The 13,396-nt window shown below is 41.6% G+C and overlaps 1 protein-coding gene across 3 annotated transcripts in view; it reads right to left on the bottom strand.

Moving 5' to 3' along the window:
- Nucleotides 1-10,140, bottom strand: part of PPP2R2A (protein phosphatase 2 regulatory subunit Balpha) — an 86,005-nt gene extending 75,865 nt beyond the window's left edge. For 2 of the 3 annotated variants that reach the window (XM_055427250.2, XM_055427251.2), the window contains exons 1-2: nucleotides 9,827-10,140; nucleotides 7,911-7,985 (exon numbers count right to left, since the gene is read on the bottom strand). In XM_055427250.2, the coding sequence (XP_055283225.1) occupies nucleotides 7,911-7,985; nucleotides 9,827-9,833 (82 nt within the window). In that variant the 5' untranslated portion in view covers nucleotides 9,834-10,140. Of the gene's footprint in view, nucleotides 1-7,910; nucleotides 7,986-9,826 lie in introns of those variants that run through there. The other variant, XM_088838048.1, reaches the window with a different exon arrangement.
- Between the last annotated feature and the right edge of the window lie 3,256 nt (nucleotides 10,141-13,396).

The following is a 13,396-nucleotide window of genomic DNA, read 5'->3' as shown; positions in this document are numbered from 1 at the left end:
TTGAGTTATGCAGATCTTCCAAATGCTGACACATTTCATTACACGGTATCAAAAATCACTGTCATTAATATTACTACTGATCTCATCTAAAGTATCTATAAGTATTCAGAAGTTATCAAGCTCGATGCACGTTTTCCAATACTTTCTGAGTTTTGCTTGGAAACTCAAATTTTATCAAGGGCAACAAACACGGTCCACTGCAATAACAGAGTTACTGTTTATTTGAGAAAACATCTGCCAAATATTCAAGTCTGAATAGTTTGTCAGTATAGGGGCTTCCCTGTTGGCTCAGATGGTAAAGCATCTGCCTCCAATGCAAGAGACACAGGAGACGTGGGTTCAATCCCTGGGTCAGGAAGATCCCCTGGAGAACAGCATGGCAATCCACTCGAGTATTCTTGCCTGGAGAATTCCATGGACAGAGGAACCTGGTGGGCTGCAGTCCATGGAGTCACAAAGAGTCGGACATGACTGAGCAACTAACACACACATAGCTCTTTCTAGTAAAAATGATGTCCCCCAAAAGCAGCTAGTTAGTTCATCTTCAAACTCAAATAACTGCACTAATGCTTTTCCTCCAATCACTGCACTCTGGTTTACAACACTTCAGGTGTACTTTCCATTTTGTCACACAGAATGTTCAACACGTGTACTCAAGAGTCAAGACTTTCAATAGCAGACTTGACAAAATTCATTTTTACTGCTTCATCAAAGACATTCTTAAGTAAAACATGCATTTTCAAATGGCTGATACATGGCAATGAAGATGACTGTGGTAGTACTGGTACCACCCTTTGGTGCAAAGGCCTTAATACATGCTAAGAAGTCAGCAGATGGACCCACCACTGCCTTTGTATCACCGGTGCAAATGTCAACATAAAAAGGCAAATAGTATCTTAGCATGACTATGAAAATAGTTTCAACTTCAGAGACCTTTAGAAAGAGAGGCTGCCAAACCACACTTCAAAATGGAATAAATAACCACTGTTTTGACAATGCACCAATGTACAAGGACATACATTACATGTCCTAGCTTAAGAATTCCATTAGCAGAAAATTTAGTAAATCTCCAAGTTGGATTCAATTACTTCAAAACAATAATCTACTAGGCATTACAAATTAACTCTAAACCAGTCACATTCCAACAACCTCAAACACCTTCACCTTGACTAAAAGTAGCTCAAGTTTTTGTTTACTTAAACTTACATTAGGGAAATCTAAAGTTCTGCAGTAGAATCCTAGCTCCACCAACTGCTTAAGGATACAGTTAGTAAATTAACCTTTCCGGCCCGTTTCCTGTCTCTGGAAAAACAACAGCATCTATGTATTTCACAGACTAATAATATATATAAAGCACCTAAAACAACACCTGGCACATAATTAAGAGATCTAATTTATATATGACCAGGCCTTTACTTCTCTTTCCTTCTACTGAGGGAGCAACTTGCAGACCTGTGATTACTCAGTTTTAATTTCCATTATCACCCAAGAGAAGGGAAAAAATATGACAGTTGAGGGCATTAGCTAAAATATCTATTTCCAACCCTTTCATTTTCCTATTTAACAACATAAGAAGCTTAAAATAAAGTTTACCTTTCTCCCTGTAACTCAACTAAACTGGGCAAATACAGATGTATAAATACAAAATATATGGCAATCTTTTTATTTTACTGATTTAATAAAATTAATTCTTTGCTTCAATCTCTCATCATTCTGCTTATTCCACAATTTTCAAGAATTTTAAAGTATAGTTCACTAAAAGAGAGTACTGAGAAATACCTAAGTGTCATTTTTGGTTTATAGCCTGAGACAATCAACACCATTATTTTGTTTTTCCTTTTTTAAACCAATAAAGGAGTACGAAAAAACTCCTTAGTACCTTAGGAGAAAACAAGGATTCTGTCTACTACTAGAGAAATACAGTCATCCACGCTGTTTAATGGGCAAAGTGACACTACTTTATGCGATGGCACTGCGTTAGTACCAGACTTCTGTCAGCAATAATGCTAGTGTTAAGAGAAAGAAGTTGTCACGTGTGTTACAAAGTGAAAATGTTAAGACCTTTGCCCTGAGTCATTAAGTTCTGGAATACAGCCTATGTGCCAATACTCTAAAATGTGCAATAAGACTAGGTTTTACTAGTTTTTTCTACTAAGTGACCCTAGTGACTAAATCTAACATGCATACTACTCTAAGAAACATAGAACACAAATGATGTTAAGTTCTGTTATACTATAGCATTAAACATGCTGAATGAATTTAAAACAGTGAAATTCTGTGATGCCCCGAAGACTGTTTCTCAAATTTTATTTATTTCATTACTTGGGGAGTATTTAGATTCTCCCACTGAAAATTTATTCCCCAAAAACTAGTCCACAAGTCTAAGTCCAAAAATAAACAGGAAGCAGTGTTGAAAAGATGCAATACATTTGGATCCAAGTTTCACTGGCTCATGTAGGAAAATCATACCCTAAAATAATACCGAATGAAAGAAAGTTTAAGATGGTCAAATTTGGAGATGAGAAAAATTACACTAATATTAATGAAAATAATAAAAATTCATTATTTAATATTTAATATTAAATAGCGGAGAAGGCAATAGCAAGTCACTCCAGTACTCTTGCCTAGAAAATCCCATGGATGGAGGAGCCTGGTAGCAGCAGTCCATGGGGTCGCTACGAGTCAGACATGACTGAGCGACTTCACTTTCACACATTGGAGAAGGAAATGGCAACCCACTCCAGTGTTCTTGCCTGGAGAATCCCAGGGGCGGGGGAGCCTGGTGGGCTGTCGTCTATGGGGTCACACAGAGTCGGACACGACTGAAGTGACTTAGCAGCAGCAGCAGCAGTATTAAATAGTGAAAATTTGCATTAAAATAACCACATTGCTTAAATTTTTATTTCTTTTTACTCAAAATTATACACTTCAGATTGCCCACATGTATCTGAATTTTTAATAATCCTATGTTCACAAGTCAAATTTGAAGAAATTTACGAATTATGAAAACAATCACTGCAAAAAATCATTAGGAAAAATACCTTACTGTTTCACATTAAAATGATGAACTTGATTTTCAAGTTTATTGAATCTAGATTTTAAAAACAAAACCAATGATATTTCTATTACTAAATAATAAGAGCTGGGAAGGAGTCAAGAGATGCATAGCACCAGCCACATGTCGATGTTGGGTGACGGGAGTTCATTACACTATTCCATCTACTGTGTTCAAAATCACCATAATGAAGTTTTTCAAAAAAAAATTTAAAAAGAACTAGGCAAATTATAAAACAGGTAATCATTAGCTTCAGGGAAAATAAAGGGATGCACAAAAAGTGAGGAACATCGCACAGTAGTGTTGGCTCAGGAATGAATTATTTGCGTCCTCATGACAACGCAAGCACTGATTTCTAATTTGACCATAATATGTGATGTAGCACTGGGGCATGGGGACAACCACATCAACAGCTAAATCTTCATCTACCAGGGAAGGAAGTCAATCGGAAATGTTTAAAATCAACAAGAAATAGAAATATCATTATATTTACCAAACAAATGTAATTAAGCCCAATAGAATACAGCTAGAAGAGTTCAATATAACTGCCCTTACGAGAGGGACTAGAGAGGATATGAGACAGTGTGGAAGGGACTGTCGTTTTTCATTCTCAACCCTTCAGTACAATATTGGATTTTTTAGAAACCTTTTTTACTATGAAATCTACCAAATATAGAAAATTAAAATTAATTATTACAAACATCTGTACAATCACCATTCAGGTCAATTCACCATCCCATTTATACATATTCTTTGATTCCACTCATACAGATTTCAAAAACACACACACCATTTTCCTCACTTTGGCTGATAAGTTTTTAGTTGCCTTTAAAGACAACTGCCTAGTTTCCTACTCTCCCTTACTTCTCATAAATGTTCAAGTAATAACAAGAGCTAAACCCTTATTATGTGCTAGGTTTCTTTTCTAGGAATACTAGCTTATTTAATCATCAAAACAACATCATAGGACACGTTTTACTGTCATCCTCGTTCTACAGAGGGGAAAACAGGTACGAAGAGGCTGAGTTAACTGGCCCAGGACCACACAGCTATCAGCAACTGCATAGTATTCCAACCACGCAGCCTAGCACTAGAGTCTGTGCTCAAACTACTGTCTCATAAGAGAACAGCTACCAACAAAGGAAAAATTTAAAGCAGAAGATAGGATAAAATGGAGTTAAAGCTACCATGAAGGCTAAAATAAAAACTACATGACATGAGACTATGTGAGCGATAGGGGTTTTAGTGCCTCATCCTTCTCCAAGACAAGCAGCTACATCAGAGGTAAACTACTTGAAGTGCCTGAAGAGCACAGGGCATAGAATAAGTACCCCAACACTGGCTGTAAACATCCTGAAGGGCATACTTGGACCAAAGGACAATAAGAGCATATGATCCAATTTCAAAATTCTGTCTCAGTTCTGAAATGTGACAGTCACTCAGTCGTGTGTGACTCTGAGCGACTCCATGGACTGTAGTCCTTCAGGCTCCTCTGTCCATGGATTCTCCAGGCAAGAATACTGGAGTGGGTAGCCATTCGCTTCTCCAGGGGAATTTTCCCAACCCAGGGATCGAACCTGGGTCCCCCACATTTCAGGCAGACTCTTTATCATATGACCCCTCAGGGAAGTCCCCCTGAAATGTTCTGAAATGTACTTAAGGAAAAATCCTGAGCCCTAAGTAACTAAGGCCACTGTCGTCTTCTTTTTAAATTAAAGCCCCCAGAGAATCCAAAATCTCAACCAACTTAACTTACCAGTAGTAACACTGTGAAGCTGTTTCTTTTCTAAGACATCTTTGAAAATTAATAAGATTAGAGGACCAAGAACAACAGAAATCACCTAATCCAGTTGTTTTCTTAAGGCTAAGCAAACTGGAACCCAGAGTGACATATACTAGCCTGTTACTAGGATAGAAACTCAAGGTCTCCTCACTTCTTCCTATTATATGGCTATACATGTATCATCAATCCACGTAAATAGCTGCCAAGTAAAAAGTATGTCTCAATCATTCTATCTTTCACCCATATTTGTCCTCCTTCATAACCTCATAACAGTGTATTTTTATCCCTCCATTCAATAAACACTCAGCACCTACCGGGTTTCCAGGCTTTGTTCTAAGCACAGCAGTTTTTATGTAGAAAGTCCCACATAAAGGACAAAGATACAGCAGTCCTGCACTAAGCTTACAGTGGAACAGTGAAGGTTGGGGGTACTAAATATTATAGATACAAAGTGCTATGAAGCAAGATTTTAAATATTTCTGGTAAAGGGAGATGAGTATAAGGGTTACAGATGTGACCTGAAGGATGAATATGATTCTGATAAGAGAAGAGTGGGAGGAGTGTCAGGCATTCCAAGGGAATAAAGTGCAAAAAAGAAAAATAAAAACAAAACGAAGACCTCAAAATAAGAATGTACAGGACTTGTCTGAAGAATAGTATCCATTCACCTGGACAGTAAAACACACTGGCAAAGAAACTTAAAGAAGTAGGAGTCATATTTGTGAGAGGTCTCATCTCACATTCTAGGCTAAAATATCTGAAGGTAATTCATAATCCTGTGGATACAGAGACCACTAAAAATGTCTAAGGAAAATAAACTTGGGTAGCATTTAAGATTAACTGAGAAGCAAAACATTTAACAAGAAGCAAGGAATCATTTAGGAAGTTACAGCAATCCTGATGAGAAACACTGAGAACCTTAACCAAGGTGAAAGTGGGCATGGAAAGAAGATTAAAGCATTACAGAGGTAAAAACGGTATGCCATGACAGCTGACTGTGTGTAGGAGGGAAAGACAATGTGGAGCCTTTGATGGAAATGAACTTGGGCTGTATCATTAAAAGAAAGCAGGCAAGCCAAAGACTGAGCCAAATGTAATCATTTACAGATCACACTCTGAAGCTAGGGGGAAATGTATTAATCTTATTTCAGAAAAATAAACCTTTTCTTAGTAAAAATAAACATATCAGACTATAGTATGCAAAAATACCCAAATTAAAGCTGCATATTTTGAAAATTGAGTGCTTTTTATCCTTACTACATTTGTATGGACACAGGTACTAGAATAAATGTTTTTATTAAAATAATACATACCACACTTAGGCATGTTAAAATGCCAAGAGTGTACTGTGTGTTAAAAGTAATACTTAACCTCAGATGAAAATTATGTAATGAATCAGTAGCAAAATGCAGTTACTAAGTATTAGCAGAAGAAAATTCCTACTGATCCATCACATATGTCACAAACTATCATTTGGTTCAGTTAGGTAAGTTTGAAATCATTAATTTCTTCTGATTAAATAAAATTCATTGTAGTCTTTGCCTGTTTAACAAGCAAACTATTAACTCCTTCAGGGCAGGATTTATAGTCAACATACATCGGACCCCTAGTGTGTTTAGGAGGCCCCCAGATCTCTGATAAAGGGAATAAATGGAAATCAACAAAGGAATGTTTTTCAAGGATCCAGCACTTTCATAACTTGGTGCATATTACACAACAGCACAGAACTAATGATCCAATATTTGAGTGCCTACTGTTCAACAGGTAATGGAGTTACAAAATGAGTAACACATGACTCCTCCCCTGAACTTAGGATTTCTTTCTCTGAACAGGCTGAATGCCACAGGCTTCACCAGAAAACCTTGATTTGCACTATTTGTATGACCAGCAGTGAGTCTCAACTCCTTTAAGCTTCCAGTTTCTCATCTGCAAAATGGATGAGGATTCAAAAGAAAGAAACTTGAGAGAGCTGTCTCAGAAGTGCCATGGAAGCCAGCTGGCTCCCCCACAGGGCTCCAGACTCTGATCAGGTACTTAATTGAGAATGACACTGACATGAACAAATCCAAGCATTCAACTGGCTCAACACAAGGCCATCATCCTACCATCACCTGGAAAAACTGTCAGAACAAACGGTATACTGACAGGAGGTCAGAAATAGGATCTTATTATGAGGACATTACAATCTAGAAAATTTATAAATTGTCACTAGACAAATTTTTGAAAATTAAAAGTACCTATTTTATCTGAGTTTTAGACAATTCCTACTGTAATTCAAGACACAGAATACTATTAAAATTCACACCTTAATATTTCTGAACAATGATGTGATACAACTACTTTATAAAAAATGTCTCCTCCGTCTAAGACCATCTCAAATGCCATCAAAAATCTTGAAGTTTCAAAAATTGAGAATTCTGAAATATGCTAATAAACAAATCTGGGGGAAAAATAAATACTTAAGCAATTCAACTGATCAAATCCAGCTTCTAAGAATACAGAAGACATGCTCTATATCCATTACACTGTCTTTTCTTATCCACCTAAATTAACCTTTAAAAGACAATTAAAGGCATCATTTGAGCCAGCACTTCTTCACAGAAAATGCCAATTTCAACACCACACTCTCAAAGGAGGCAAGTTAAAAAAAAAACTAAAAACACCCCTTAAAAATGAAAGATGCTATCAAGAATATTTCTGAGCTAAATGCTGATGGCATCTATTTCAACTATCTAAAAATACAGTGTATAACCATGAAAATGTATCACCATTTACTGGTACAAGAAATTTACACAGCAAAAACACCTTTACCATATGGACCTTAGCTTCTTCTTGTGACAGTTTTATATACATCATCATCTAGTGCTCCTTATTTTAATCAGAAAAAAATAATAAAATGTGGCATAAATAAAATATTTTAAGACTCTTTTAAAACTGTTCTCCCACTGCTTGGACAACAAACATAAAACGTTCTTAAACTAGTTACAGACTCAGCTGCAAGGAAGCCCTTCAGCAACCAAGATTTTGAAAAGATTCTATATCCAAATTCTACATTATTAAAAGCTCTCTTACCTTCTGCTACATCATCGTCTACTGCTCCTTTCACCTGAGAAAAACACCACTGAATATCATTCCCTCCTCCAGCTCCTGGAAAAAGAAAACATACCAATTAAAACTGAGTTCTATTCATGTTTACTCTCGTAAACACAGTGATGGTATCCACGGCTGGCATGAGACTAACCGCCTGGTACTACCCACAGATACAACCACCACCCCAGAGCATTAATTTGGAAAAAGGTTAGTCCCCAGTAGTTGGTACTGTGTTCAAAAGAGAGAGATTCCAGGTCTGAAATATTTATCGTCCATGTACTATCATCACCACTGTACACGAGTGCAAAACTTTCCTTCCAGTTTTCCTTCCCCTCAAATACAGTAAAAGCCTCACTTCAAGCAAGACCTACCAGAAAAACGTAAATACCAAAAGTCAGAGTTTTTCTTTAAGGGTACAAAGCCTGCAGAAGTTAATAAGGTTAAGCTACCATAAAACACCGAACGAAGAGAAAACTTCAGGAACATTACTGCCTGGGTGAGGAGCAGTGATTCATATGAACCCTGTCACCACAGGCGCACATACAGCAAACACAACCTCACCACCCATTTCTTTGCAGTTCATTACCAGCAAATCACTGGCTCCAGACGGAGAGGAAGAGAAACTGAATTGAATGCTGGTGTAGGGAATGCCACAGGAAGCTTGTTTCCCCTCCCCTTCACCTAATCCCTCAGAAGCCAAAGGCCCTCGTAAAGAACGAATTCTGCTCATTTGTCAACATCTTGTGCAAAACAACTGTAATTTCACATAATTATTCAACGAGGCCAAAAAGCAACTTATTCACAGCAAACCCTAAGTCGATCCAAAGTGTTAACTTTTTTACAGATTTAATGATCTGTCTAAATATTGATGAAAGCACAGAAAACTGGTTTAGTCCCTGACTGTTTCTATTTCACTTTCAAGCACGGAGAGGAAAATGTCCTGGATCTATCAAGAAACTGGATCGAGATCTAGAACTGATTCTACTAGATGAAGGAAGATATTCAGCAACATCAAAATGTACAAAAATAATCCTCGAAGCAATTGCCTTTCTCCCCCTTCACCTCCATTCCTTACTAAATATTCCAACCTGGTTTTCTCTCTGCATCTTTTCCCCCTCCAAGCTTTTACCTAAATCTCTCTTCCGTTGGCTATTTATATCTCTGAACTCCACAACTATTTTAACTAACTCCATAAAACCCTTTCGGGAAAAGGACATCTGCACAAAAGCTAATATGCAAAACGCTAAGTTTAAATTACATTTTCCACGCAACTTGCTGTATTACAGGCCTTGCACTCTTTCAATGTAAAGGGTAAGAAACCAAAGGGAGAATGGCTCCAGACCCCCCAAAAAATTCAGGCTTACAGTCTCAAAAATATAGGTACCCACAGTGGAAAGAAATACACTATGTCCCCATTGTATTTTAACTTGTAAAGCACTCTTCCTTCTCGGTGCAAAATAGATTTATTTGTAGAAACATAGGAGAAGGCTTGCAGAAGGGAGAAAAATAGGAATTACCGGAAGGAAGAGCCGCAAAAAAGCCCCCCGGGGGGTGCGGGTGGGCGGGGGCGGAGGTTTCTCCCGGCTCCCAGGCCGCAGGGACAAATCGGCAGTCAGCCCCCACCCCGCCCCACCCACGCCTTACCCCTCGGCTCGCAGGCACACGCCCCACCCCCACCATGCCCAGGCTCCAGCCCTCATTTTTAAAAGCCACTGCGATGCCACAGCGACCACTCGCCTCCCCAGAACCCTTCCCACCCCCACCCCACCCTACCAATTCCCTGAAATCCGAGGGGCGCCCCGTGGCTCTCCGACAGGCGCAGGCGGTCGCTAGGGGGTGATGGAGGGAGGAGGAAGGAAGCGGTGCCTTGTCAGTGGAGAGGGTGATTTCTCCTTTACCTGCCATGTTGCGCTGCAAATGGTGACCCTGTTGGGTTCCTCGGGGTCTCCGCTTCCTGAACTCACCCCCCTCACCTGGGGATGGGGGGGTAGAGAGGGCGGATGGCGGCGGATGGCACCTGTGGGGGGAGGGGGCAGGGGTCGGGGGAGAAGGAAGGAGGGGCGGGCAGACCAGCCGGTGGGATGGTGGATTTCACTCAAGGGCTTCCCCACTCTTGCTCTTTCTCCGGCGGCGGCGGCGGCAGCGGCTACGACAGCGACGGCGGCGGCAGCGGCAGAGCAGGCGACTCCACTTTCAAAATGGCGCCGGCTGGCCTGGCCAGTGACGTCACTCGGAGGGCGGAGCCGCTGGGCTGGGCCTGAAGGGAGGGGCGGGGCTGTGGAGGGGAACGGAGGGGGAAGGGCGGGGGAGCGGCCCGGCGGGCTCCTGGCCCCGCCCCGCCCCGCCCCGCCCCGCCCCGCCCCGCCCGCTGCGTCCCAGCCGACCTGGCCGGCGCGTTTCTGGTCCCTGGCTGTAGACCCCAGTGTGCTCGCCCTGTCTGTATCAGTCCGACGTCCTGCTGCGCTTCGGTGCCCACACCTTCGCGTCAGTGCCTTCACTCTGGGGCAGGCTCAATGGTCCAGTTAACGTGCTCGCTCGTAAGAGTTGATGGAGTCCTGTGTCTTTTTAGCGAATACTCGTACTGTATTGCTACTTAAAATAATGACTATCGGGCAGCCCCGAGACCAGTAAAATAAAGGGACGGTGGTGCAGACTCGCTGCTCAGCCAAGGTGAAAGTTCGCGAATCTGAGAAGGACGTGGCTGGGCGGGTGCCATCTGGGTGAATTAAATTACCTTCTCTTGGGCCCGGGAACGAAGGCGAGAGCCCTTGATAAGTGAAGGCAGTTGAGAATGGTTTCAAAAAGGAAAACGGAGTTTGCTAGTAGATTATGGTCGAAAAGGTGACCCAGATCTGTTCCGCCAAAAGTGCAAAAGCAGTAGTTAAGTGCTGGGCTCTGAAACCACGCAGCCGATCCTGACTCCACGCAGGAAACGAGGGTAACAATCCTACCTTATAGGATTGTTTCAAAGATTAAGTTATTTGAGCACGTGATAAACGTGAGCTGCCGGTATTATTAGATTTGTATTGAAAGCATCTTCAGTGGAGTTCGAAGGTTTAAGGATAAAAATAAACTGGCAACACCCCTCATCAGCCCAGAGAGAATGCGTACTTCTTTAAAAGATGCGCTAATGATGCATGCAGCCCCTAAAAACATACACATTACATATCTCAGTCTCTGCAGTACTCCTACAGAGTAGAGAACCACGATTTCCACATAAGAAACACCTCTAAAAACATCCAGGATTTGACCTTAAGGCAGAAAAGGGTGATAAGGCATTCCCGAGACCAAAGAAAAGTTTATGATTATTTGCACCTCCTCTACATTATTTCCACTTTCTGCCTAATTCTTTTTTGGGGCTCAGGGTATGGCTGTAACTGGGTGTTCCTTGTTGCTGGGACTTTCCTCTAGTTGCGGGAGTGTGGACATACTCTCTAGTTGCTGAGCTTGGGCTTCTGTTTGCTGTGGCTTATCTTGTGGAACACTAGCTCTTGGGAGCCCTGGGCTTCAGCAGTTGTGGCTCCGGGCTCTAGAGCACAGACCCAATAGTTGTGGCTCACAGGCTTAGTTGCTCCAGGGCAGGTGGAATCCTCCCAGACCTGGGATCAAACCTGTGTCTCCTGTTTTGGCAGGCCGACTCTTTACCACTGAGCCACCAGGAAAGGCCACTACCTTATTGTTGATCTGCAGAGGAGTTTGATTGTAAACTGTTAGTCGCTCAGTTGTGTCCGACTCTTTTTTGCAACTCCATGGACTTTAACCATGCCAGGTTCCTCTGTCCATAGGATTCTCCAGGCAAGATTACTGGAGTGAGTTGCCATTTCCTTCTCCAGGGGAGCTTCCTGACCCAGAGATCGAACCTGGGTCTCCTGCATTACAGGCGGATTCTTTACCATCTGAGCAAAAAGCAAGTTTCAAAATTCCTCCAGATGGAACAGCTGCAGTGTTGTGTTATGTCTCCATTTCTACATTAGTATTTCTCACTTAACCAATGAACAGACCCAAACTAAAAATCCACCCGGTATATCTTTCAGCTACCTGAAAGATACAAAACTTAAATGCAATGTGTCATCTTGATTGTTTTAAGTGCAGTTAAGGACTGATGCTCGGAGAAGGCAATGGCAAGCCACTCCAGTACTCTTGCCTGAAAAATCCCATGGATGGAGGAGCCTGGTAGGCTGCAGTCCGTGGGGTCGCTAAGGGTCGGACACGACTGAGCGACTTCACTTTCACTTTCACACATTGGAGAAGGAAATGGCAACCCACTCCAGTGTTCTTGCCTGGAGAATCCCAGGGACGGGGGAGCCTGGTGGGCTTCCGTCTATGGGGTCACACAGAGTCGGACACAACTGAAGTGATTTAGCAGCAGGAGCAGCAGCAAGGACTGATGCTAAAGCTGAAACTCCAATACTTTGGCCACCTCATGCAACGAGTTGACTCACTGGAAAAGACTCTGATGCTGGGAAGGATTGGGGGCGGGAGGAGAAGGGGACAACAGAGAATGAGATGGCTGGATGGCATCACTGACTCGATGGACATGAGTTTGAGTGAGCTCCGGGAGTTGGTGATGGACAGGGAGGCCTGGCGTGCTGTGATTCATGGGGTCACAAAGAGTCGGACACGACTGAGCGACTGAACTGAACTGAACCTTCAGTTCCAGGGTCATTTGTTCCCATTTCTTTGTAATCATTTCTTGGAATTGTGGCAGCTTATGTCATCATACTCTGGTCATCAAGTAGTTAATGTCTCCACATGAATATCTATAAGACAGCTTACAGGCTCAGAATATTATCTATGGGCCTTGAGAAAAAACTGAAAGTCCTTAACTATGCTTAATGAGTACGTTATTCTTATTTAGTCTCCTTTGATTGTTTTCCTTTGTTTCCCTGTTTCTCACGTCTCTGATTAAATTTATTCTTTGACTAAAGTTTTCCACAGACAAAAGACAGGCTGAGGACTCGGGGAGTGGAGGGCACATGGCAAGGACCATAGGATCCTGCTCCCTTTCACCTTCAGCTGTGTTAGGTGTCCTTCCGAAATAGTCTCATAAAATCTAATGTACTTCTCTCTTACTTGATTATGTTAGAATTACCTACATATGTGTCTGTTACTAGACTGAGTTCTGTGAGGGCAGGAGATTTGTTTTAATCATCTCCATATCATCAGCCACATAATTTGTTGGATTGATGGATGAATGAATAAATCTCTCTGGTTTAGGAAGAAAATTGCTGACTTGTTGGCTCCTTACTGCTTTGTTGTTGTTGTTTAGTGACTCAGTCATGTCCAACTTTTTTTGTGACCCCATGGACTGTGGCTCCTCTGTCCATGAGATTTCCCAGGTATGAATACTGGAGTGGGTTGCCATTTATTTCTCTAGGGGATTTTCCCTACCCAAAGATCGAACCCACGTCTCCTGCATGGCAGGTGGATTCTTTACTGCTGAGCCACCAGGTCATATCACAAACTGA

This window comes from Moschus berezovskii, chromosome 7, assembly GCF_049115385.1.
Source record: "Moschus berezovskii isolate FMDL1 chromosome 7, NW_MosBer_1.0, whole genome shotgun sequence".
NCBI classification, from domain to species: domain Eukaryota; kingdom Metazoa; phylum Chordata; class Mammalia; order Artiodactyla; family Moschidae; genus Moschus; species Moschus berezovskii.
The sequence above is the reverse complement of the archived record's forward strand: the minus strand, read 5'-3'. Positions and strand labels throughout refer to the sequence as shown.